We start from the raw sequence: 25,493 nt of genomic DNA on the forward strand, positions 1-25,493 counted from the left end.
GTGGTGTCGTCACTTCCTCTCCTCTTCCCTGTATGGGGCCCATCCCTGGCTGTCCGTACCTGGAGTGGGTGGTGCTGGGAACAGCTGTCACTGTCGGGCCTGAGCACAATGGAAGGGCAGATGTGTGTCTTGTGCAGTCATCTCTGCAGTACCATGAAATGGTTAGTACCACATGGAACCCAAACAATGGAAAGCCTTGTCTAAGACTTGCTGAAACCAGGGAGTTAGAGAGAGCAGAGACAAGAGGGCTGGTTGGGAACCTAACTGAAAGGGACTGTCCCAGCTCCCTACACCCCAGTTATCCTCTGTCAACAGGCCATGAGGAGCCGACCGCCTAGACCTCGATCCTGGGCGCCTGGGGAGGGCCCGCGTCATGGATGGAGGCCTCAGCCTGCAGACAGGAGGGTGATGACAGCAGAGGTCCTGGCGCAGCACCTGGCCTCGCTGCAGGTGGGGGCTGGGCCGGGCGGCCAGCGGGTGTGCCCCTGTAAGACACCGTTTGTCATAAAGGCTCCTTGAGTCTTAGTTTGCAGTATCTACCCTCAAGTTAAAATACTGCAAATATGTTCCCTCTCTCTAGAAGTCGAGGTATTGCAAGAAATATCCAAATAATAGCTCCTGCTTATTGAGCTCCAGTTGTGATCCAGAAATATGTGAGCTATTTCATATTCATTTAAATGTTTTAATGGCAAGACGGTATTATTATTATTGCCAATATATAAGGCTTGGGGAGGTTCAGTGATCAGCCCAAAGTCAGTCCCAGACTAGAAGGTGGCAATTGCAGTTTGTCTGGTGCCAACATGCCCGCCCGTTCCATGGGGTGCCTCTCTCCTCACAGACGCAGATGGGTAACGTTTGCCAGATCACTAAGAATGTGGGTCCCTCTCAGGGGTGGAGTTTTTTTCCCTCCCCAGCTGTGAGTGACATCCTGGTCCAGGAGCACCTGCGGGGCTGGCTGGGGACCCCCGGGGGTGTGTGAGGCACTCCTGCTCAGCCTTTCCCCAGGGCCTGCGGGCGCCCCCTCCCCACCCACATTTCCATCTGGAAAGAACTTGATTTCTTACAGGGAGGATCTGCTTTCGTAGCTCCAAAGGGGTCACGGGTTGCTGCTGCTCCTGACATTAAATGTTCTCCAGAGCTTCATTTTTTGAAGTTTTGTGACTCAGGTCCAAGCAGCCTCCCGGATGTTGCGGTCTGGCTTGCCCTGAATCTGACCAAAGAACCCTGACATATCTAGAGATGTGGAAATGGGCATCCTAGTGAGAGGTGAAGTCCCCAGTCCTGGGAGGAGGAGTGCTCTGAAGCTGTGGTCACCAGTAACCCCAGGACTGGCTTTCAGCAGCCTCAGACTTTGAAGGTTTGTCAGCCAGGGGCAGACTCACTGCTGAGCCCCCACCTGCTCTGTAACGGACACTACACGTGCCTCCCAGAGCCCTCTGGAAGGTCAGCAGCTTGCTTTGCTCAGCGAGTTTTCCCTCAGTTAATTAAGCAGCATATTTGGTTGTTTGCTTTGAGATATTGAGCTTGTCTTTTCTTCAATACTGGGGACATATTTCTTTTATGTCTTTTAACCAGTCAGTGCCCAGGGTTAATACCTGGGTAATTAGAATGAGTAAATGATGAAGTTTTAAAAATTTGAATATACTGAATTACATTGCTCAGGGATAATGATTAAACAGAACCAGGGATGGTGTCGGAGGCCCAAGCCCGGCCTGGGGACAGTGGTGGAGGCCCGAGTCCAGCCCGGGGACAGTGGTAGAGCCCGAGCCTGGGGACAGTGGTAGAGCCCGAGCCGAGAGACAGTGGAGGAGGCCCGAGTCCAGCCTGGGGACAGTGGTAGAGCCCGAGCCGAGGGACAGTGGAGGAGGCCCGAGTCCAGCCTGGGGACAGTGATAGAGCCCGAGCCTGGGGACAGTGATAGAGCCCGAGCCTGGGGACAGTGATAGAGCCCGAGCCGAGGGACAGTGGAGGAGGCCCGAGCCTGGGGACAGTGGAGGAGGCCCGAGCCTGGGGACAGTGGAGGAGGCCCGAGCCTGGGGACAGTGGTAGAGCCCGGCCTGGGGACAGTGGTGGAGGCCCGAGTCCAGCCCGGGGACAGTGGTAGAGCCCGAGCCTGGGGACAGTGGTAGAGCCCGAGCCGAGGGACAGTGGAGGAGGCCCGAGCCTGAGGACAGTGGTGGAGGCCTGAGTCTGGGGACAGTGGAATACTTCCTGGCACCCTCCAGCTGCTCTAAGACCAGCCGTAGGAGCTGGGTTCCTACAGCCTGAGTGGGTCCTTTAAAATGACAGATCTTTCTCCAGTCTTACTCATTACCCGAGGGATTTAATGTGTAAGAACTTTTTAATTAACATTCAAAACAATTTTCATTTCAAAATTCAGAGGCTGAACAGGCACAGGAAGCACTGACAGGTGTGGCATAAGCACGGGAGGAAAAAGAAGAGGTGCTTGGGGAACTGGGTGAGCAAATGGCCCAGCTGATCGATGCTTGGTACTTAAACATTTTCCTTAATTGTAAGTTTTCCTGAGGTTCCTACTGACCTGGGCAAGCAGAAGGACTTGAAAGGGTGAGGGGTGACCCTCCAGGAACTGCCCGTTCCTACCATCGGAGAAATGGGCCCAGAAGCATTAGGTAAACTCTGTGGTGACAGAGCAAGCCAATGGCCGTGCCAAGACGACGGCCTGCCCCTCCTCCAATGAGCCAGAAAGGAACATTATAAGCAACCTCTGAAATTACCTTTTAAGAGTATTTCAAGTAGAAAGCAAATCAGTCAAGCTTTTAAAGAAAGTTACATCATAAACTTGTATTTTTATTCTTTCTGTACATATTGGCAAATGACAGAGCTTAAAGATGCATGTCCTATGAAATATGTAAAACCAAGGCATATACATAAATAATTTATACTTCAGAAAACTACAATTGAAAAATATTTTCCACATCATTAGAGTTCACAGTATTTAAAGTAAATCAAGCTTTCCTCCTTAGATTTCAAACTATATTGTCTCAGCAAAGAATAAAGTCAAGAATAAAATGGTCAAGTTTCTGTTTTTATTCAGTGCACCAGTAGACACTGTCTGGGTTCGAGGCTGCTCATTTCCTCCCAACACTTCACATCCTGAGTGGCTGTACCCAGCACAGATCACATGGCAGGGACCAGTGGGCAGTTTGACCAGTGATAACGGCTGGTGGTCTGATGCCTCATTTCCACATAATACTTTTTATAGCCCTGAAAATGGAAACCTTGGCATCTAAACACAGCTGAAAGGGGTTCACGCTAATACAAGGCACTGAGCTGTGGTGGGGGGGGCGGGGGGTGTCTGCTTTATTCACAGGAGAGCTCAGGTTTGCATAGATTGCTAGCGACTTAGTGTGCAATAGACTAGACAGCCCCAGTGCGCGTGGCTTTGGGATGGATGAAGCTGCAAGATGTTCCTTCAACCCAGGAGAGCACAGTCTCTCCAGCCCAGCCTCATGGGCAGATTTCCTGGTGCCATCCTCCCTGGGATCCCCTACAGTAGGGTTTTTTGCTCAAAAAGCTGCAGATCAAAGCGGACCCAGACCTCCCCGGTGGGGACCTCGTGCAGCAGAAGTCGGCGCGTTGTAGGGCCTTTGCTTTCCTGCTCTGTCCGAATTTTTGCCACTGGAACTTCGGTCCGCCCCAGGAAATCTGATGAGCAAACAAACAAAATCAGGTGAGAGTCAAAAGTCTTTCTTTATGAAACTGCTGAACGATTACAGGAGAGGCATCTGAAACAATACCAAATTTTTAAAACTTTCAAATCTTCCAAAACAAGTTCTTCAGGTGGTTTTTGGATGTTTGATATTGTGAATAGGTGGCGGTATGTAGAACTGCAACAGATTTATGTGAGGAACTTCCTATGTGGAGTTCCAGCATCTTGGGTCAGACGCTGTCCACCTACTCAGCACAAGCAGAGTCTATACCAAGTAGGCAGTGCCTGGGGCTGCAGACCCGAAACACCCCTGAGCAGTGTCCTCAGCAGGACTGGAAGATGCAGTTTCAAATTTTATCTTCCCGGAGATCCTGAGAGGCCACCCCTCCCCTGAGGCCGTGCACTCCACCTGCTGCCAAAGTGAGCCACTGACCACCTAGACTCGAGATTCTAGAGTACTGAGAAAATCTTTAGATCCCACAGTTGAGTTATACTTTACCATCTGGTGAAAACTGGTCTCTGTCAAACATGGTGAGACACAGCACATCTTGGTAAAGATCCTTAATAAAGAACTGGCAGTTAAAATTCCACTTGGGATTGAGCGTGTCCTGGAGAGTCCTGGTGGTGTAGCTCTGGGAGCCCATGCTGACTTCACAGTATGGATTACTCTTTCCTGAATACAAACAAACCAGACACACATGGCATGTGTGGGAAGAGGTGAGTAATGGGGTTTTCCTCAGGCAGCAGCAGGATCCAAGTGATCTTGCTATAGTCCAGGGTAGCAGGAGCCACTGTCTGAGGGACCATGTCAGCCTTGTGGTCTCCTAAATATGGTCTACGTGTCACCAGAACCGACAGTATCATAAACCCGGGGCAACTGCTCCCGTGAGCCCCGGCAAGGGCTAGAAGCACTCAGTAAGGCAGGCATGGGGCTCTTCGGGGAATAAAATGATGATGAGATTAGCCCAAGAAACCAGCTGATCATACCTTATTGGCACTGGACACCAACTTTTTAAAAGCATCCCATCATCCAGTGTTCAGAAGAGACATCAGCAAAAAGGAGACAGTTAGCATGCTTGTGGAATGAAAGAAGCATTTACCATTTGGTTTACAGGCTTTTAATTCTGTCGCTTCAATGACATGCACCATCAGACGCCCGATTCCTGAAGTCTTTTGAGAGCGAGCTACAAAAGAGGAAGATGGTCAGGTGAGCACAGGAATGATGCTAAGCTGGAGACAGTCACAGCCTGCCTTCCTAACCGAAGGCAGCACTCTTCTGAACTCCTCTGCCACTGCCTGGGGCCCAGCAGGCAGCCCCTGGTGGCCCAGTTTGTCCTCTACAAGGAATGCCTTCCCCACCATCTCTGCAGGCAGCATCTGTCTTGCATCTCACCCCAGCCCCCTTCCCTCTGAATCTCTATTCTTGGCTTGTGAGAACCCCATAGCTTGCTGAGTCTGAAATTCTGTGTAACGGCTGTCTCCTCTGCCAGAGAGGACTCCTTGGAGAGCATGGACCGTTTTCTTCATCTTCGTATTTCTCTCTCAATTGCCTAGAATATAGTATTATTAATAAATAGTACACTGTATTTGTTTAGCACTTAATAGCAGCTAGCATTTACTGGGATTCACGTGTTAGGCATGTGCTAAGACCCTTACACAAATTATATCATTCAATCTGCACAATTACCTTAACAAGTTAGAAACCCTATTGGATCAATGAGAAAACAAGGTTTAGAGGATATGCTCAAGTCACACAGCTTTAAAACGGCAGAGCTAGAATTCAAATAAATATGCTGGATACCACAGTCTATTTTCTTATCAGGCACCACAGCTCGGAATATCAAGTTGAATATCGACCTCGGTCGGTGAGCAGTTTCACTGAAGGCCTTATTCTATTTAAGGAGGCACTCAACGAGAAGAGCCATTAGGCAGTGGACTTTTTTTTTTTTTTTTTTAACTTTAATTTGCATTTATTTTATGATGAATTTATTCCTGAGTCATAAGTTTTTATTTCTTCAGTTTCTTCTGAAGATATCTTTTTCTTCTGTGCAACCTCCTTTTCTGGTTTAGGAACATTTTGTTCTTTTTCAGTAAGGACCATCTCAGTGTGGCAAGGGGAGCTCACCTACGGGGTAATCTGATCCTGAGCTCTCTAAGTCCTACAGCACACCTCAGGGGCTTTGTTCCCCTGGATGTGCTCCATGACCAGAGAATCTACATCTAACCCCCGAAGTTCAGCATTACTCTCTGCACTGTTAAGCATGTGCAACAAAATTCAGTACTCCTTTACTGCCACCGACCCTGTGTCCAGCCCCACTGTTTGGCCTGGGCACATCTACCCACTGCTTCTGTAAAATGATACTTGGTGGCTTTGGAACAGGCATACCTTGGATGGCCTGAGCAGTTTCTCGGGTGTTCTTAAAGTGAACATGAAGATTTGAACCTCTTGATTTGCATGATTTTGTAGGGTTTTCTGGGTCAAGTAAACAGTGAACCATATTCAGAGATCACCTCTGGCTGTTTACGGGAAGAGTGGATTCAGATAATCTTGGTAAACAGGAGGTTAGTGAGCAGGCTTCATCTTCAAGAGGTTTAAAAGCTCACAAAAGGCTGCTACATGAGCCATTATGTTTTAAAAACTCAGGTCAAGTATAACCTTCCCTTTGGCCAGTGGCCCACCCTCATTTGCAGCCACAACTCAGTTCTGGGAAGGCAGGAGCTGAGACATCTGTGCCAAGCCCTGTGCTAGGGTTCGGCCTAGCATAGGGCTTGGCACAGAGAGAGTAATCAACAAATGTCAGAGGAATTGATTTTGTGGAAGATGCATAGGAAAAAATACAGATATTGATGTAAGCAAATGAAACAAAAACTGAATTACATCTTTGACCAATTAAGAGATCATTGTATGCTTTATGAAATGATTATGATTGTCATTGGATTTTTTAATAGCAAGCTTTTCAAGTACATTAAAATAAGATTCAATGAGCAAACGCTGATTATGCATACCTTTTCAGGCGTACATAACAAAGTAAGGGAAACCTGAATAAAAAAACATACAGAGCTGCAAGTCTAGCAGCCGGGAACACAGATGTGAAGGTGGACAAGGAAGGAAGGCGTGTGGAGGGCAACCTGGGCAAGGTTCCCAAGGTGGAGGTAAGGGGGCGCAGAATCCACCCTCGGGAGTGGTGGGGCTGGCGGGCAGTTCCCACAGGGCTGGGCAGCTGGGCTTGGCAATCATGGGAGCCTCAGCAGTTCTCATCAGGGGGCCAAGCAAGGAGATAATCTGTCCCACGAACAGAGAGGACACCTCCACCACTGCTTGCAAGGCACATGTAGGGCCCTGCGGGGAGCTTATGTGACCTATTAAGGAGAGAAGAGGGGGCTCAGGGAACTAAAGCAGAAGCAACAAAGTTAGGCTAAAGACCACAGAATGACCACAGACTCAAGGACAGTGGGGACTCCAGGAGGGGGTCATGAGTGGTTACGCTGCTAGGGAAGGCCTCCCGGAGGAGGTGATGTTTGACTTGGATGTTGAAGAACAGGAAGGAGTTTGATGGGGTGGAGCGTTTCAAATGGAGGGACAGCTCGGACAAGGCAGGAGAGCCTGGGAAACAAGTATCTCCTCAATGAGGCAGTAGTATGGGGGAGGTTCAAAGGAAACAGTGGGAAAGGGGATGGGGCAACAGGTTCTATTGTGGATGGACCTGAGTTCTGAGATAAGAAATTTGTTCTTAATCTGGGAGGTGAGAGGGAAGATGCTTAAACAGGGAAACTTACACTGAGAGCAGTCCTATAAAAAAATACTCCAGAAATGAAGCAGATGGGTGGTGGAGGCTGAAACTAGACAGGGGCAGGGATGTGGGAGAGGCCCAGGAGCCCTGTGCTACAGACTGGGTGAGAGTTTAGAGAGCCTTAAGTGGGCTGTGCCACCAGGAAGGGAGAGGACCAGGCAAACGTAATGGCGATGGAAGAGGATGTAGGTAACTCAGCAACTGGGCAGACAAAAGGGGCAGAAGGCCCAAGAGTGCTTTCAATCTGGTGGCCAAGGATAACACTGCCACCCACAGAGAGACTCAGGAAGAGGAGCTAGCTCTGGAAGGAGGACGATTAGTCTCCTACAGAGAATGACAACCCGAGATGCCTAGCAGGCTGGGTAGGAAATCTAGCTGGCGTGTCTGGAGAGTGGCTGGATGCAGAGATGTGGGTTTGTGAGAGAGCAGCCCCAACATGAGCAGTGAGACCAGGATGAGGTGAGGCCTCCAAGGGGGAGAGCCAAGAGCCTGGCATGGGAGAGTGTTCAACCAAGGTCAGAAGGTGTTCAGTGGATGGGGCGCCAGGACAAACAGGGAGACTTGGCGGTGGCTGTGGGGTGGCCCATGTGGCATCTAAACCAAGAGAGGAAGGAAAGCGAGGAAGGGAGGTGAGGAAAGAAGGATTCAGGTAGTAGCAGGACCCTCAGGAATAAATAGGGCCAGGAGGAAGGAGAAAGCTCAATGACCAGTCACCAGGTGGAGAGAAATAGAGGATGGAAACTGAGCCAGAGCCACTGATTAGGTCACTGGTGTCATTTGAAAGAGCCATTTGCACAGTGATTGGGGACAGCAGGTAGAGTGAAAGGCTGGTGAGGCTAAAGGGTGGAGGGTGCAGGCTTAAGGTTGGGACATCGGATGTCACGGAAGAGGGTGGGTGGATGGGTCCAGGAGAGAAGGACAGGGCTGAGGGAGAGGAAGAGGAAGAACAGAGAGGAAGTGGTCCACTGGAGTTTAGTTTGATGGAGCAAACTGGACCAGGCACAGGTGAGATTAGCCATGGACAGAAAGGAAACCCTCCCTGCAAATAGGGATGAAGACTGTGGTAGGAGAGGCTGAGGCTTTGACAGGGAGCGGGGGGAGGGGGCACGGAGCTTGCACTGGATGCCCTGCCCATTTGCCTGGGGTTGGCAGGGGGTGCCGGGTGCCCAGGGGAGGGGGTGGTAGTGGGGAGGCCGAGCCCAGGTACTGTCGTCTGATCCTGCAGCAAATCTAGTCGTTTAGTCTGTGCCTCAGTCAACCAGAGCCGAGGGCCGGGGTGGTGGGACGTGTGGAGGTCTGAGGACGGGCCCACCCGCACACCCAGGGTCCTGCCGGCCGCACCGGTACCTTGATAGGCTTTCTCTCGTTTCTTCTTCTCGGTGTCAATGTACTGCTCAGACGCCGTTTTGATCTTCTGGACCCAGGCCGTCCTGGGGGAGAAGCAGAGTGCAGCCATGTGGCAGCTTCTCCGTGCACCTCACCTCGCCCAGGCACCCCAAAGCTTGGCACTGGTTTCTCTCTTTTGCTCACCTCGGCTTTGTTTTCCAATCATCAACCTAAAACTTATTTGCAACTTGGGGAGTTTCTAAGAATTTCTAAGGAAATTTCTTGGCTGCTCACTTGCAAGGTGTTGAGAACACAAAGACGGACGATGTAATTGACCCCACGAATGACAATTTGGCACGACAGGTTCCATTACCCAAAGGACCGTGTGCAGAGAGAAGCAGCACCCACCAGGGCCCCACTGGCAGGGCTGGGCTGGGGTTGGGAGGGGAACTGCAATGGCACCGACTGCGGCTGGAGGGCCCGGGTGACTGGGAGGGGTTTTAGCTCCCCAGGAAGATGCTGAGCATGTGGGGCGCCAGGACAAACAGGGAGACCGGCGGTGGCTGTGGGGTGGCCCATGTGGCATCTAAACCAGGGCCCAGCTGGGAAGACAGCAGCACCACGCGAGGGCGGCCAGGCTGGGCTTTACTGCAGCCCGGGGTGTCCGGGGCCCCCCAGGCGTCGAGGTAGGACCCGTGCGCTGGGGACCGACCTCTCGTTAATGTTCTCTGTCCGGAGCGTGTAGACCCGGTCAATGTGGGAGATGTGGAAGACGGGCTCGTCGCTGGAAGGGTCTGTGGGCAGTTTCACCAAGACTTCGTTCAGGAAGATGGGCTGAAAGAATCAGGGCCACGCCAGGCTGGGAGAGGCGCCAGAGACGGGGCGCAGTCGGCCCCCAAGACCCTTGTGGAGAAGTAGAGAAGGGCCTAGCTTCTAAGGTCTTCTAAGTTTCTTTTCACAAGGAAGCTGCCTCCATTTCCACAGGGAGCGTGCAGGGCCCAGTTCTGCTGGCGTGGCGTGGCGGGGCGCCCCGCAGCTGCGTGAGGCCCGCGTGCAGAGGCCGGTGCGTGCGGACGGGCCCACCGCGGCCACGCCGGAGGGGCGGGCCCTCAAGTCTGCCCCTTTCACTGCACGGTTTCAAGCCCCCTTCACCCCGCTCCCCCAAACACACACACATGCAGAGGGAGAGACACACACACAACTCCGCGCTGGGGACGACCCCGGGTGCATGGGGGCTGGGCTGAGGGCGGCCGTGTGCAGGGAGGGCCCCCCGTGCCGGGCCGCGTTAGTGGAGGCCCCTTGTGCTCGGGCCGCGTTAGTGGAGGCCCCCTGTGCCCGGGGCCGCGTTAGTGGAGGCCCCCTGTGCCCGGGCCGCGTTAGTGGAGGCCCCCCCGTGCCCGGGGCCGCGTTAGTGGAGGCCCCCTGTGCCCGGGGCCGCGTGCGGGGAGGGCCCCCCGTGCCCGGGGCCGTGTTAGTGGAAGACCCGTGTCCGGGCCGCGTGCGGGGAGGACCCCCGTGCCCGGGGCCGCGTTAGTGGAGGCCCCCTGTGCCCGGGCCGCGTTAGTGGAGGCCCCCCCGTGCCCGGGGCCGCGTTAGTGGAGGCCCCCTGTGCCCGGGGCCGCGTGCGGGGAGGGCCCCCCGTGCCCGGGGCCGTGTTAGTGGAAGACCCGTGTCCGGGCCGCGTGCGGGGAGGACCCCCGTGCCCGGGGCCGCGTTAGTGGAGGCCCCCTGTGCCCGGGCCGCGTTAGTGGAGGCCCCCCCGTGCCCGGGGCCGCGTTAGTGGAGGCCCCCTGTGCCCGGGGCCGCGTGCGGGGAGGGCCCCCCGTGCCCGGGGCCGTGTTAGTGGAAGACCCGTGTCCGGGCCGCGTGCGGGGAGGACCCCCGTGCCCGGGGCCGCGTTAGTGGAGGCCTCCTGTGCCCGGGCCGCGTTAGTGGAGGCCCCCCCGTGCCCGGGGCCGCGTTAGTGGAGGCCCCCCGTGCCCGGGGCCGCGTGCGGGCCTCGTCTGGAAGCAGGGAAGAGTCTCCTGAGGACGAGAAAGGCTCCGGCCAGGACGGGGCCATAAGGGGAGGGACAGAACCTCGCTCTGCCCCTGATGCTGCTGCCAGGAGTGCGATTCTTACCGTTTTATACATTTTGAATTGAGCGTTGGACTTGGAGCTGAAAAGTTTCTCAGCGCCCGAGGAAACGGTGAACTGCTTGACCATGTAGGTAAGCAGCAGGAAGTCGTTGAAGAGGAATCCGTGAAGCTCCTTGTTGCTCTTGGTCTTGTATAACTTCCCGCTATGCAACAGCTTCCGGGGCCCCAGGCAGTTGGTGAGGGAGTTGAAAACAAGTTGCTTAAGTAGAGAAAGAATATGTCACTTTGTGAGTCCTGGACGCTGGAAGTCCCAGCCCAAGCCACTGCCCCAGGCCCCAAGCGGCCAGGCCTGGACCTGCAGGGCCTGTGGCAGAAGGTTCACCGGGAATGAGGCTGCAAGTCCGGGCTCCTGCAACCATCCACCTCTACACAAAGGGCGATTCGTTCTTCCTCTACAGACTTCACACTGGACCAGTGAAAATGGGTACTTAAACCCACAGAACAGATTTTACCTGCTGAATTCAGAGAACTCAAAACAAAAAGAACAAGTCTCCTTTCTTTACAAGAAAGGAAGATGATTCTCCCAAGAAAGTGGCTAATTATTAGGGGCAGGGTGGAGAATCTGCATGGGCTGCGCTGAGTCAGGTTTCCCGCACCAGGGGAGGCCCAGACCTATTTCTCTCCTGGGACCTTGCCCTGGAAGCCTCCGACTGAGCACCACGGGCCCCACCTCAGTGAGACCTTCACACTGAACGTGCGCCTGGATCCACTCCAGCCGGTCTGAATTCTCCTTCTCCCGAACTCCTTCGTTAACCTGAGAGCAGAGCTCCTCTGCCCGCTCCAGCGCCAGCTTCAGGGAGGAATGGTCTACATGGTTCTCCGCGGTGTTCTCCAGAATCTGGGAAAGAGCAGGGCGGCGTCATATGGGATGTAGTTTTTTACTCACCCACCCACCCTCCCAACCATTTGTCTGTCCAAAATTTACTGAGTGCTTACTATATGCTAGGCACTGGAAATGCAAAGGTGAATGAGAAAACAGGGAGATGGGGACAAGTAACACGGTGACACCAGGGTGTGACAAGTGCTATCTAAACAACTGCTCTGAAATCTGAGTCTTCAGTTGCTCTTCAACTGGTCAAAGTAATGGGCCTTATATTACCTCTGTCTTCTACCCCCCCAAATTTAAGGGGAACTGCCCATACAAACTGGTTGGAATTTTGATAAGTGGATTAACTTGCTGAGTAGCAATGGTTCACAAAATTTTGGGGGGATCACTGATCCTTATGAAAAATTTGATTAAAGAAATGAACCACCTGCCTCAGGAAAAATACAATAAAATTACAGCATCAGCATGTAGGAAAATGCATTCAGTTCATTCTGAAGTGATGCAACAAATGTAAATGAATAGAGGTCAGAGGAAAACTTGTCACGGTCCCTCCAGAAATTAGCTGGTTCATCAACAGGCAACTGCTGTGGAGACTATTTCCTTCCAGCAGTACTGGCCCACAGGCCTTCATCTACCATTCCAAAAACACAAAAAGAGTTCTGAAAGCCTAAAGTTTCAGAACTCACTTGCTGACAAATCAGATATGAATTGAAGCAATAATATTTATTTATTCTACTTACAGTGAATATTCATGTATTTTGCTGTAGAAAGATAAGCGTGTTTGATTATGAGTGTTGCCCAAAACTCCACTGTGGGTGTTGTATAATCTGTAGTATTTGAGTTATGCTCTGAATTCTGAAACACAGATGGCACAAAAGATTTTGGATAAGGAACTGCTGAGCTATGTGGATGTGTAGGTTTGGTACAGCATGGTATAACAGGAAGTCTGCATTGATTTTAAGATCCAGGAATAATCAGTACAATCAACAGTCTCATACTATTTCTGTTTTTCTTTGTAAGGTGACTGAAATCCTACCAATTATTACTGGCGGAATAATTCTTCATGAAGTCCGCCTCTTCTTAGAAAGCACATTGGCTCACGAGACCCCTATTGCTTGTATCAGAAAGGGAGACGTGGAATTTTCGAAGGAATGTCTAGGCAGCAAGTTGAGGTGAAATGCAGGGAGGGGACGGTGATGAGCACGTTTAGCCCGTGCTGAGCTGGAGACCCTGGGACGTCTGGGTGGAGATGTCCAGTTGGGAACTGAACTGATTTCCTAAGACAGGGAGGCTGTGCTGCTGGTGGATTCTGCCTTATCCTGGGTTCTAGACCAGCTCCAGACTGGTGTCTAGACAGCCCTTCCCCTAGTCTCAACACACAAATATACAAATAAACACACAAATGACTCCGAGGGCTTGGAGGGGTTCCCTGGAAAGGATGGCAGGTCACCCAGGGGACACTGGATGTCTCATTTCCTTGCCACTGCCAGGATTCAGTCCTTCAGAGCACAAGTACATGTGTGTGCACAGGCACGCACATCCATGCACACGAACACACACAGCGGCGCCTGGTGTGTCAGACAGTGGGATCCCTTCTTCAGAGTCACACCACAGGGCAGGGGTGGGCTGGGTGCTCGGCAGCTCCCTAGGGTGTGGGGCCCCCTGCAGCTCGGGCTTCTGCGCCAGCCCCGGCCTCCCCCCGGCACTCACGCTCCGGATGAGCAGGGGGTAGCGCGTGATCCTCTGCATGGGCTTCAGCAGGAAGCTGGACAGGGGCATGCCTCCGCAGCGGGCGTCCGACGCCAGCCTCTGCAAGACAACGCGGCGCGGGGACATCCCCCACGGACACTAAGGAGCTGCTTTTTAGACGTCTAACTTTCTTTCATAGCTCAGGATACAAATGATGTGCCACAGGGACAGGGGGCGTCCCACCGCATGGCCCCAGGCAGGGCACGTGGCAGGGTGGGCACAGTGCTCCTAGCGCCCCCCCAGCCCTCACCTTCTCGGGCGTACCCAACGCACCTCCTCGGGCGTACCCCACCGTCTTCTCCTCTACCCAGTCTTTTTTTTTTTTTAATAATTAAAAAATTTTTAATTGTGGTAAAATATACATACCATAAAAATAATTTTACCTATTTTGAGTGGGCAATTTTTCTTTGACATTGAATATACTGACAGAATGTGCAATGCTCACTGCTACCTATTTCTATACTCTCCATCATTCCAAACCAAAACTCACTTATCAGTAACTTCTCATTCCCTTCTCCCTCGGCAGCCACTATTCTGCTTTCTGTACTTTAGGGACTTACTCATCCTAAGTGCATCCTGGTGTTTGGGGTGCAATGACCTGTACATGTCTGTTAGGTCTGATTCATTTATCAAGTGATTTAACTTCTCTGTTCCCTCGTTGATCTTCTGTCCGGTTGTTCTGTCTACAGAGGAGAGTGGTGTAGTGACGTCTCCTGCTGCTACGGTTGAAACATCTACTGCTCCCTTCAGTTTTGCCTGCATCTGTCTCGTGTACTCTGGAGCTCCTTGACTGGGAGCATTAACATTTTTGACTGTTATTTCTTCTTGGTGAATTGTCCCTTTTATTAATATAGTGTCCTTCTTGTCTCTTATGATGTCTTTGCATCTAAAGTCTATTTTGGCCAGTATTAGTATAGCTACTCCTACTTTCTTTTGGTTACAACGTGTGTGGAACATCTTTTTCTATCCTTTCACTTTCAATCTATTTGTATCTTTGTGTCTAGGATGAGTCTCTTGTAAGAAGCACAGTATTTCTGAATCCATTCTGCCCATCTGTATCTTTTAATTGGTAAATCTGTTAATATTCAAAGTTACTACTGAAAAGGTGTTTCTTGAATCCACTGTCTTATCCTTTGGATTTTATTTGTCAGCTCTATTTACTCTTTTTCCTCTTTCCCTCTTACTTTTTTAAATCCTTTAAGTTATCCTTACTGGTACTCTTCCATTCTGTGCCCTCCTCCAGACCTCCCTCTCCTGGTTTTTTTTTTCAACCGGCAGAGCGTCTTTTTCTTTCTGTTTCTTACAATTCCTTTCTCGGCAACCCCCGCCTCCCATTCCATCACCAATTGGAGGGTTCTGTCTTCAGTGCCTCAAATTGAACCATTTACTGTATCTTTGAGCATAAGGAAAATAAATTTCACCAGGATTGATGAAATGTTTACATTGTGCTGGTCACTGTGCTAAAGTACTTTAAATGGTATTACCGCTTATCTCCAGTTTACAGAATGAAGGACACACAATTAACTGGGGTGCAGCTGGGGTTACAACCCAGGTGATCCTTCTCTGGAGCTTCTCTTAATTTAAGCATATTAGAACATGCTTAAAACATGTAGTAAAAATGACATGCCTCTTGGATATAAGCTTAACTGGTTAAGATAGACTCATTTTTAAATGTAATGTTTAATATTATTCAGTTATTTTAATTAAGATTTTAACAACTATGCTTATAAAAGATATTAGATTCTAACTTAAGACAACTCTTTTATTGAGCTGAAGTTCACAAAACATTAAAATTAACCATTTTAAAGTGAACGACTCAGTGGTCTTTAGTGCATTCACAGTGCTGCACAACCACCGCCTCTATCCATTCTACAACATTTCCATCACCCCAAAAGGAAACCACCTCCTCATTAAACAGTTCCCCCCAAACCCTCACCCCCCCCCACCCTGACAACCCCAATCTGCATTCTGTCCCCATGCATTTACCCTATTTTGGATATTTGGATCATAACTTCTTTCAGTTTTGTAATTAAGTATAAAAACAAAAACAGGTCTTGTGTTCAGGATCATTTTGCCTTGTGGAATGAACTAGGGAACTTTTATTATTTCTATGATCTGTAACAATTTATATCCTATGGAATAAACTATTTCTTTATGCTTGGAAAGAATTTGCCATTAAATCTACCAAGTGAACCCAGATGCTCTTTGGAGGTAATTTTATTAATTTTTTCCTTGGTTAACAGTGTCTTTGGATTTTCTATTTTTATTGAGGCAGTTTTCAAATTTATTAGCATATACTTTTGAATTATATACCACAGTCACCTAAGAAATATCTTTACATATGTTATTTTAATTTGTTTGTGTTCTTTATCTTTTTCTATTAGATTTGTTAGAGTTCTATTTTATTAGTTCTTTTCAATGTATCAGTTCTTGAATACATTGATGCCAATTACTTTTATTTTTAGATTTTCTTTTGTTTTCATCTTTAATACTTCCTCCATTTTTCACTTTAGAATTTTTGTCCTCTGTCTGAACATCTTATAGTTTAAGCTCAATTATTTTTTTCATGCTATTTTGATAATGAAAATATTAAAATTATGCATTCAGGTATATTGTGGTTGTATAACAGGCCCTGATATGCAGTATTTCTTTAAAAAAGTAGGAAATGTAAAAAAGGGAAGAAAACAGATTTTACACTTAACTCCCCTTACCATTTTAACACTTGTTTAAGTGTTAAACTCTACTACTGAATGACATCTAAGAAAATGTTTTCTCAAAATGTTACGTTCTATTATAACAAGCAGTTTTGCTGTATTACTATAAGGATATTGTTTATTACGGGAAGGATGTTATTCATTATATTATATAGAGAGCCCTTTTTATGAGTACAGTTATTGTTTTACTTCTTACCAGCAATTTTTAAAAAATATTTTTATTGAGAAATCTTCACACACATACATCCATACATGGTGTACCAGTGGTTCACAATATCATACATAGTTGTGTATTCATCACTGTTATCATGTATTAGAACACTTATATCACTTCAGAAAATGAAATAAAAAGAAAAAAGAAAAACCCATACATACCATACACCTTACCCCTCCCTCTCATTGATCCCTAGTATTGTAATCTACCCAATTTCTTTTATCCTTTGCCCCCCCATTATTTATTTATTTATTTAATCCTTTTTTTTTTTTACTCATCTGTCCGCATCCTGGATAAAAGGAACATCAGACACAAGGTTTTCACAATCACAGTCACATCATAAACATTATATCTTTATACAATCATCTTCAAGAACCAAGGCTACTGAAACACAGCTCAACAGTTTCAGGCACTTCCCTCCAGCCTCTCCAATGCACCAAAAACTACAAAGGGATATCTATATAATGCATAAGATTAACCTCCAGGATAACCTCTCAACTCAGTTTGAAATCTCTCAGCCACTGAAACTTTATTTTGGCTCATTTCTCTTTTTCCCCTTTTGGTGAAGAAGGCTTTCTCAATCCCCTTGATGCTTCCCGGGAGTTCTGTCCCACATTACTAAGGTAGATTTACACCTCTGGGAGTCATGTCCCACATAGGAGGGAGGGTAGTGAGTTCACCTGCCAAGCTGGCTTAGAGAGAGAGGCCACATATTTCCCAAATTCTCCAAATGGGAAAGTTGAGTATTTCCTCCTTTCTCCCCATTCCCCAAGGGGACTTTGCAAATACTTCTTTATTCATTGCTCAAATTACTCTGGGATATATCGGGGCATCACACTAAACTGGACAAACCAACAAAATCTCACACCATATTCAAGAGTCCATGTACTTATGGTGTTCAACTAAATTGACCATAAAAGTTACATTAGAAAATGTACTACCCAAAATATAAATTTTGCACCCAATAAACATCTCTCCCTTTAGTCTCACACAGAAGTTGAAGTTTTAAAATATGGATGATACCATCATTTACCCTGTATTCTGATATTCCTTAGTCCTATCCAGATCAACTTCATTCATATCTCTATTTGAAGTCTGATCACTTTTTCAACTTTTTAAACAGTTCCTGTGTGGGGTACTGCTTTCACAGCTTTGGAGCTCTAACTCTGAGTCTCAGGTGTCATATAAATACCCAAAGTTTCTGGGAATGACCAGGTTATATACAAACATCTCAGTATCTCCGAATTTAGAACTAACAGTTACACCTCCTGAATATATGTGACTGCTGTAAGAGCTTACAATCTAGGACCCTTTATAATAGGCTCCAACCTGATAACCCATGCTCTCGACTTTATTTCACTAAGTATTTATATTATAGTTATTCCATGTGGTTAAGGCATGATAATATTTGTCTTTTTGTTCCTGATATTTCATTCAACATACAGTCCTTAAGCTTCATCCACCTAGTAACATGCCTCACAGCTTCCCTGGCCGCTCAGTAAGTAGTCCATCGTATGCGTACTCCACAGCTCCCCCTTCCACTCCTCTGTCCTTGTACCCTTAGGCCACCTCCATCCACTGTGAATCAGGAACACTGCCCCCAGACACCAGTGTGCAAATGTCCATTCCTGTCCTCACACTCCGTTCCTCCAGGTATATACTGAGCAACTGGGTTTCAGGATCATATGGCAACCCCACCCCTGGCCTCCTGCAGAACCAAACACACTGCCCTCCGAGGGGCTGCACCTCTTAGTTTCCCTACACACAGTGAATAGGTGCAGCTCTTTCTCCACATTTTCTGTAGCACTTATTTCTCTCTGTTCATTTTTAAACAGTTTCATTCATACATCATACAATCCAACCTATGTAAGTGGACTTGCCTTCACTAGCATAATCTATATGAAGACATTTCCTTTTCTTCCACACAGAATCCATATCCTTTTCCCAAACGCCCCTGCCTGCTGACATTTAGTTTTGGCACGATGCCTTTGTTACAATCAATAGAAGCTTATAATATTATCACCGTTGACTACAGACCCTAGCTTGCATTGATCGTACCTTTTCCTGTATACCATACATTTTCAACACCCTGCAATATTGACATTTATTCTCCCTCATGCAAAAACAATTTTTAAACATTTAATTACCATCACTGTCTACTCTAGGCATTCCTAAATTATACTGCCTTAATCTTTATCCTCTGTCTTTCCTTCTTGTTTCATACGTGCCTCGAGCCTTTCTTGTCTATATACTCACATTCAGCTTCATTTAGAGTACCTATATTATTGTGTTACAACCAGGTAATATTGTGCTATCCATTTCTGAATTTTTATAATCAGTCTTGTTGCACACCCTGTATTCCTTCAGCACCAATTGCCTAATCTCTTCTCTACTTCTATCTCCTGATAACCTATGTTCTTAACTTCAATTCTCCAAGTTCACTCATTAATGTTAGTTCATTTTAGTGAGATCAAACAATACTTTTCCTTTTATTTCTGGCTAATTTCACTCAGCCTAATGTTCTCAAGGCCCATCCACATTGTGACATGCTTCATGACTTAATTCTGTCTTACAGCTGCATAATATTCCATTGTATATATATATATCACAGCTTGTTTAGCCACTCTTCTGTTGATGGGCATTTGGACTGTTTCCATCTCTTGGCAATCACAAATAATGCTGTTACAAACACTGGTGTGCAAATGTCCATTTGTGTCATTGGCCTCATGTCCTCTGAATATAAACCTAGCAATGGGATTGGTGGATCATATGGCAATTCTATACTTAGCTTCCTGAGAACCACCAAACTGCCTTCCAGAGCGGTTGCACCATTTTACATTCCCATCAACAGTGGATATGTGTGCCTCTTTCTCCACATCCTCTCCAGCACTTGTTGTGTTGTTTTTTGATATTGGCCATTCTAGTGGGTTTGAGATGATATCTCATTAGGGTTTTGATTTGCATTTCCCTAATAGCCAGTGAAGTTGAGCATCTTTTCATGTGCCTTTTAGCAATTTGTTTTCCCTTCTAAGAAGTGTCTGATAATGTCTTTTGCCCATTTTTTAATTGGGTTGTTTGTCTTTTAGTTGTTCAGTTGAAGAATCTCTTCATATATTCTGGATATTAAACCCTTATCTGATATATGGTTTCCAAATATTGTCTTCCATTGCGCAGGTTACCTTTTTACTTTCTTGACAAAGTTCTTTGATGCAAAAAAGTATTTAATTTTGAGGAGTTCCCATTTATCTACTTCTTCCTTCAATGCTCGTGCTTTGGATGCAAGGTCTAGGAAACCAGCTCCTATTACAAGTTTTATAAGACATTCCCCTATATTTTCTTCTTAAAGTTTTAATTTGTCCAATATTAGTATAGCTACTCCTACTCTTTTCTGATTGTTGTTTGCATGAAACATCTTTTCCCAACCTTTCATTTTCAGTCTATTTTTGCCCTTGGGTCTAAAATGAGTCTCCTGTAGACAGCATATAGAGGGGTCCTGTTTTTTTAAAATCCATTCTGCCAGTCTATGCCTTTTGAATGGGGACTTTAATCCATTAATATTTAGTGTTATTACTATAAAGGCAATACTTTCTTCTACAATTTTGCCTTTTGGATTTTATGTCATATTTAATATTTTTTCCTGTTTTTCTGTTTACTGGTAGTCTTCTACACTACATCAGTCTTATACACTCTTCTCCAGACCTCTCTTTTCTGCTATTTCTCATCTGCATGTAGTGCTCCCTTAGTATTTCTTGCAGAATCAGTTTCTAGGTCACAAATTCTCTCAGTGATTGTTTGTCTGAAAATATTTGAATTTCCCCCCTCATTTTTGAAAGACAATTTTGCTGGATATAGAATTGTTGACTGGCAGCTTTTCTCTTTTAGAATCTTAAATATATCATACCACTGTCTTCTTGCCTCCATGGTTTCTGCTGAGAAATCCATACATAGTCTTATTGGATATTCTTTGTATGTGATGGGCTGGATTTCTCTTGCTGTTTTCAAAATTCTCTTTTACTCCTTGTCATCAGACAATCTGATTAGTAAATGTCTTGGAGTATGTCTATTTGCATCTGTTCTGTTTGGGGTATGCTGCACTTCTTGGATCTCTAATTTTATGTCTCATAAGAGATGGGAAATTTTCAGTGATTATTTCTTCTATTAGTCTTTCTCCTCCTTTTCCTTTCTTTTCTCCTTCTGGGACATTCACAACACATACATTTGTGCGCTTCACATTGTCATTCAATTCCCTGAAACCCTGCTCATATTTTTCCATTCTTTTCCCTATATTTTCTTTTGTGTGTCAGATTTTAGATGTCCAGTCCTCTAGTTCACTAATCTTTTCTTCTGCTTCTTTAAATCTATAGTTGTAGGTTTCCGTTGTTTTTTTCATCTCTTTTATTGTGCCTTTCATTCCCATAAGTTCTGTGATTTGTTTTTCAAACTTTTGATTTCTTTTTGTTCACCCAATGTCTTCTTTATAGTCTCCCTCAACTTGTTGATTTGATTTTTGATGAAATTTTCCCTGTTTGTTCAAACATCCTGAATTAGTTGTTTCAGCTCCTATATCTCATCTGAAGTGTTGGTTTGATCCTTTGACTAGGTCATATCTTCAATTTTCCTAGTATGAGTTGTTATTTTTTGCTGGTATCTAGGCATTTGATTTCCTTAATTAGTTTATTCTGCAGGTTGTTTTCATTCTTTTACCTAGGATTTTCTTGCTGGATGGCTTTGTTTTCTATCTGTTCTTTGACATGCAGTTCAATTTATTCTAGACCTCTAGCATAGATTCTGTTTTTGTGTTTCTTTCCCTGTCTGTATGAAGCTTTTAATTTTTTGAGGAGGGTCTCCTCAAATATTATAGACCCCAGTCAGATTTTCCCAGACTGAACTGGCCTCCTCTCAGGAAGAAAGAGTTGGTAGCATCAGTTCTCCCTGACATGAGACCCAGCAGGTTGTCAGACTTTCCTATGAAGCCTCTAGACTCTGTGCTTTTCCTATCCTGTTCAGCATGTGGTGCTTGTCTGCCTGTGGCTTCCCACCAGTGTAAAGTGGTGTAGTGACTAACTTAGCAGACAGTTAAGAGGGTGAGATAGAGGAGAGGTTGTAGGCTGGCTGTACTTGCTTCAGTTTTCCAGTCCCTGAGTCTGAATTCCTTGAGGGAGGGATTCCATTTGATCTGGGCCCCACCTTTCTCTTGGGGAAGGTACAGCCTTTAGGGATTAGCTCCTTTTACATGACTATCTACTTTGTCTCTCAGACAGGCTTAATTCCATCCCTTGCCTGGGGCAGAGGTGGAGCCTGAGAGTGCCTCCAGTTCTGTCCAATGAGCTGTTAGGTAGTAGAAAGAAGGCAAAAAAAAAAAAAAAAAAAAAGGCTTTTCAGAGAGGGAAGCCTACTTCTCCAGTTTGTCAATCAAGAGCTTAAATTGGTTCCTGGCTCTATGTATCTCCAGGCTCCATGTGCCCCTTTTCTTGGGGTCCAGCCCTCTTCCAGTATTTTGTGCTGTCTGACTCAAAAAACCTCTGTTTTTTTCTTTTCCATCAGCTCTGCCCCCTCACTGCTAGGGCAGAAACTCCTAGTATCTTTAGCGCTTATTCTAGGTTTATCTGTGTTGGGGGCCTATTTTGAGTAGTCAGAATTTGCTAATTTCTGCAGTTGGAGCTTGGCTGAACTAAGTCCTTGCCGCTAGTAAAGTCTGTTTCCTTCATCCTTGGGGAACCAGACTGCTGTGCCCTTGGGGAGGGGTGCAGGCCTCCACAGCTTGGGGGACTTACAGTTCTGTGTGGGGTCTCAGCTGGTCCACCTGGTCCAGACTGGTGTCCACTGTGGGTCTGGTCACTGATGTGGCCCCAGCAGTTGTTCTATACTGTTCCTGGCTATTTACTAGCTGCTCTGGGGATGAAATAAATTCCACACCTCACTAAGCTGCCATCTTGCCCCACTTATGAACATGGCTTCATGGAACCAGTCATTTCCTCTTTTTCGCCTTGATTTCTGGACAGATTTCATGACATTTCATGACACTTCTAGTATATGTATAGCACTACCAGGTAAGTGTTTTGTATATTATTGTAATTCTCAGTGTCATCATTTCTTTCCTATTTTTCTACTCTCATTTCCTTTTGTCCCATTTTATTTATCTGCTTATCTGAAATTTTATTTTATCTAGTTGCATTTAATACATTTATGTAAGCTATTTCATATACTTTCTGGAATAGGATGGGTAGAAAACGAATACAATTTACAAAATGAAGGAAGTGACATTTTAGATATTTCTTTGGGAGTTTAAAGTAGCTGATTTAAGGAAGGATGCTTCTCTGCTATAACATGGGGCAAATCATGGTCCCAGAGCCAAGAACAAGCACATCACCGTGAAAGGCACAAAACAATCGAGGGATTCTTTGCCACATTTGGGGCTGCTTTGGGAACTGTCAGGGTGCCTGCTCCATCTCTGAGAGTCCCTGCTGTGCCGGTGCACCCCTGCTGCCGGCTCAGAAAGGGCAGGCCTGCTGCTCTCCCAGCAAACCTATCTCAAGGCCTGGAGTAGAGTTACCTTTAAAAATTCTTTGAAATCTGCGTCTTCGTCTGTCTTCTGCTGCAGCAGCGCCGCGCCGTTGAGCTGGCAGCTGCAGAAGCGGATGTACGCCTGCATGTGGGCGAGCTCGGCCGCCAGGATGTCCCCGATCATCTGCACCGGCATCTTCTCGCCCCCCGTCTTCTTCCGGACCCGCAAGGCCCTGCAAGCAACACCCTGTGTTTCTAAGTGCGCGGCCTCGGGAAATGAAGTACAGAACACCCTGGAAGACTAATGGGGATGATAACCAAGGCGCTGCCTGAAGGCCTCAGCACCAGGAGGGAAACATCAGGAGGAAGAGGCAGGCAGTGTGGGCAGAAAGCTCTGCTCCCTGCCAAAGCGGACCCGATGGGGACAAGGAGCAAGGAAAGGAAGTCTAGAAACAGGGGTGTTCCTATGCCCCTGGAAGTGCTTTGGCTTGTTAGCAAAGCTTCTCTTGGAAAATTCTAACTTGTTCTCAGCTGAACCAAGAAGAAAGAAAATGTCCACATGTGTGGACGTGCACACTGGCTGGAGCCCGTGGAGGCTGGTGCGGGGCAGGGGCAGCAGGCTGAGCGCCGAGGGAAGCAGGGTCCGCAGGCCCAGTAGTCTGGCCTCATGGGCACAAGGGACAGAAACATCACCCCAAGGAACGGAATTTCATGTGGGGACTTAGAAAACTGTCAAACTAGCCAGTTACATGGGGGCTATGAATTGAGGCATTTTTTCTGACCTTCACTGTCCTGCTACTAGATTCAAGTACACTTTATATTTTAGAATACTGTTATGTTGTTTCTTTAAGGATTTGTTTTTTTCTATGTTTAATCAAAGTCTTTTTTTATTATTTCTTTACTTTCTTTGATAACTATGTATTTTACAGCTAAAAAGCACTTCATGCAATGAAAATCAAACAAAAAGCCTGAGGGAACAGGAAACAGTTGAAAGCTCCTTTGCTACGGCTCCCTCCAGGGCTCGGTGTGCTAGTCCCAGGGTGGGGGGTCTGGGCGCCTGGGGGGTCTGCTGCAATGGCAGGTGATGCTCAGAACTCACTTCAGCAGCTTCGTGTTAGACATGATGAGCTCTTTCCAGTTAACAAAGATCAAGGCCATTTCTCCTTGGGTGAGGAAGCCTGACTCCACCATCCGTTTCTGAAAAACCTAAATTCAAAACCCAAAAGAAAGAAGTTAGCTTAAGTGGGAATAGAAGCCTATGCTCGTTCTAAGTCGACCAATATCTTCCTACATTAAAACTAACAGGATTGTGGTATTTCTAAACAAACCTATTTACGGCTATAATATTGTAAACTGTGTACTTCCCCTGTGCTTTGCTCTCTGGGACCTATCAAGATTGCGGGATTCTAAGAACTGACCCCGGCATTCTCCTCAGCAGGGGGAGGGTCTCGGAGCTGGTCCCATGGGGATGTTACGGGGATGAATAGAGCCGCGGGTGTGAGGGGTCTACACCCCACCAGGGCTTGCAGACTCGAGCACACGTGACCGTTGTCCACAAAGTGCAGAACAGCCTAAACCTTCGGGGAAGCCCAGCAAGAGAAACAGTGCTGACCCACGCCACCCTCAAGACGGGCCACCAAGCAGATGTGGACTTTGGAAGGTTGGCTGACAGCAGAGGAAGTAAAAATGCCTACACCCGCACCCCACAGCACTCAGGGATGCACAAAACACGCATATGTGTGCGCGTGCATGGGCGTGCGTGCGTGCGTGTTCTCCTTTGCCTTCACTGCAGTGTAGGGGGAGCTGAGGCAGGTGTTATTATACCCACTGACCCGTGAAGAAATAAAGGCTCGGAGAGTAACCGGATTAAAGTTACAAAGCTAGAATATGGAGAAGCCAGAACTGACACTCAAGTCTTTTTTACTCTAAACCCAAGTTTCCTCTACAACTAGGATTCCTAGGGCCTGCTTTAAAAGGCCTTGAGGAAATAGTGATGTTATCTGAGGTAATCTTTTTCATATGTGACCACATATTTCTTTATTAAAACCGTTCAAAGGCTCCTTGTTGGCTGGGAGATAAAATGCAAACTCCTCTGCGAGGATTGCAAGTGTGACCTGTCCCGGTCAACCTCGTCAGCCTCACTCTCCAGCCACACCAGACCTGTAGGTCCCTAGCTCCCCTTCCTGCCTGCCTTTGAGTCTCCTTTTCCTGGTCTAGAAAACTGGTGCTTGTGCGTCCAGCCGCGGTGGGGGCCTAGCTGGGGAAGCCCTTCTGGTCTTCCTGCTTGGCTGCAGTGGTCCCTTCCTCTAGGTCCCTAAAGTTCCAGAGTCCACCTCTTCCCAGCCCTGCCCTCACTGTGCCTTAGCTGTCTGTTTCTCCAACATGACTGCAGACCCTTTGAGAACCAGAACTTTCTCCTTTTCCCTTCTTCCAGCATCTACGATAGTGCCTTGAACCTAGGAGGGTTTCAACGAACGTTTACTGAGTTGTGAACATGGATTCAAAAAAGAATTCAGGGCGGGCCGCGGTGGCTCAGCGGGCAAGAGTGCTTGCCTGCCATG

General features: G+C 47.2%; 2 protein-coding genes and 1 long non-coding RNA gene across 10 annotated transcripts in view; 2 read left to right on the forward strand and 1 right to left on the reverse strand.

The window, feature by feature from the left end:
• Positions 1 to 3,278, forward strand: part of LOC143676943 (protein FAM228A-like) — a 53,935-nt gene extending 50,657 nt beyond the window's left edge. The window contains exons 8-10 of one of the 4 annotated variants that reach the window (XM_077152279.1): positions 316 to 450; positions 581 to 653; positions 2,381 to 3,264. In XM_077152279.1, the coding sequence (XP_077008394.1) occupies positions 316 to 450; positions 581 to 653; positions 2,381 to 2,382 (210 nt within the window). In that variant the 3' untranslated portion in view covers positions 2,383 to 3,264. Of the gene's footprint in view, positions 1 to 315 lie in introns of all 4 variants that reach the window. The other 3 variants (XM_077152277.1, XM_077152281.1, XM_077152280.1) reach the window with 3 other exon arrangements.
• The window catches only part of ITSN2 (intersectin 2), a 217,109-nt gene continuing 194,390 nt past the window's right edge, over positions 2,775 to 25,493 (reverse strand). For 4 of the 5 annotated variants that reach the window (XM_077152256.1, XM_077152254.1, XM_077152255.1 and 1 more), the window contains exons 30-39: positions 24,032 to 24,138; positions 22,982 to 23,165; positions 13,462 to 13,560; positions 11,596 to 11,763; positions 10,909 to 11,124; positions 9,500 to 9,621; positions 8,809 to 8,891; positions 4,771 to 4,854; positions 4,170 to 4,343; positions 2,777 to 3,666 (exon numbers count right to left, since the gene is read on the reverse strand). In XM_077152256.1, the coding sequence (XP_077008371.1) occupies positions 3,509 to 3,666; positions 4,170 to 4,343; positions 4,771 to 4,854; positions 8,809 to 8,891; positions 9,500 to 9,621; positions 10,909 to 11,124; positions 11,596 to 11,763; positions 13,462 to 13,560; positions 22,982 to 23,165; positions 24,032 to 24,138 (1,395 nt within the window). In that variant the 3' untranslated portion in view covers positions 2,777 to 3,508. Of the gene's footprint in view, positions 3,667 to 4,169; positions 4,344 to 4,770; positions 4,855 to 8,808; positions 8,892 to 9,499; positions 9,622 to 10,908; positions 11,125 to 11,595; positions 11,764 to 13,461; positions 13,561 to 22,981; positions 23,166 to 24,031; positions 24,139 to 25,493 lie in introns of all 5 variants that reach the window. The other variant, XM_077152259.1, reaches the window with a different exon arrangement.
• On the forward strand, positions 3,325 to 25,449 carry LOC143676944 (uncharacterized). Its single transcript, XR_013172320.1, has 3 exons — positions 3,325 to 4,877; positions 6,685 to 6,823; positions 25,367 to 25,449. It is a non-coding gene; the product is annotated as an uncharacterized LOC143676944 (long non-coding RNA).

The sequence above is a fragment of the Tamandua tetradactyla genome, chromosome 3 (assembly GCF_023851605.1).
Source record: "Tamandua tetradactyla isolate mTamTet1 chromosome 3, mTamTet1.pri, whole genome shotgun sequence".
In the NCBI taxonomy this organism is placed as follows: Eukaryota; Metazoa; Chordata; class Mammalia; order Pilosa; family Myrmecophagidae; genus Tamandua; species Tamandua tetradactyla.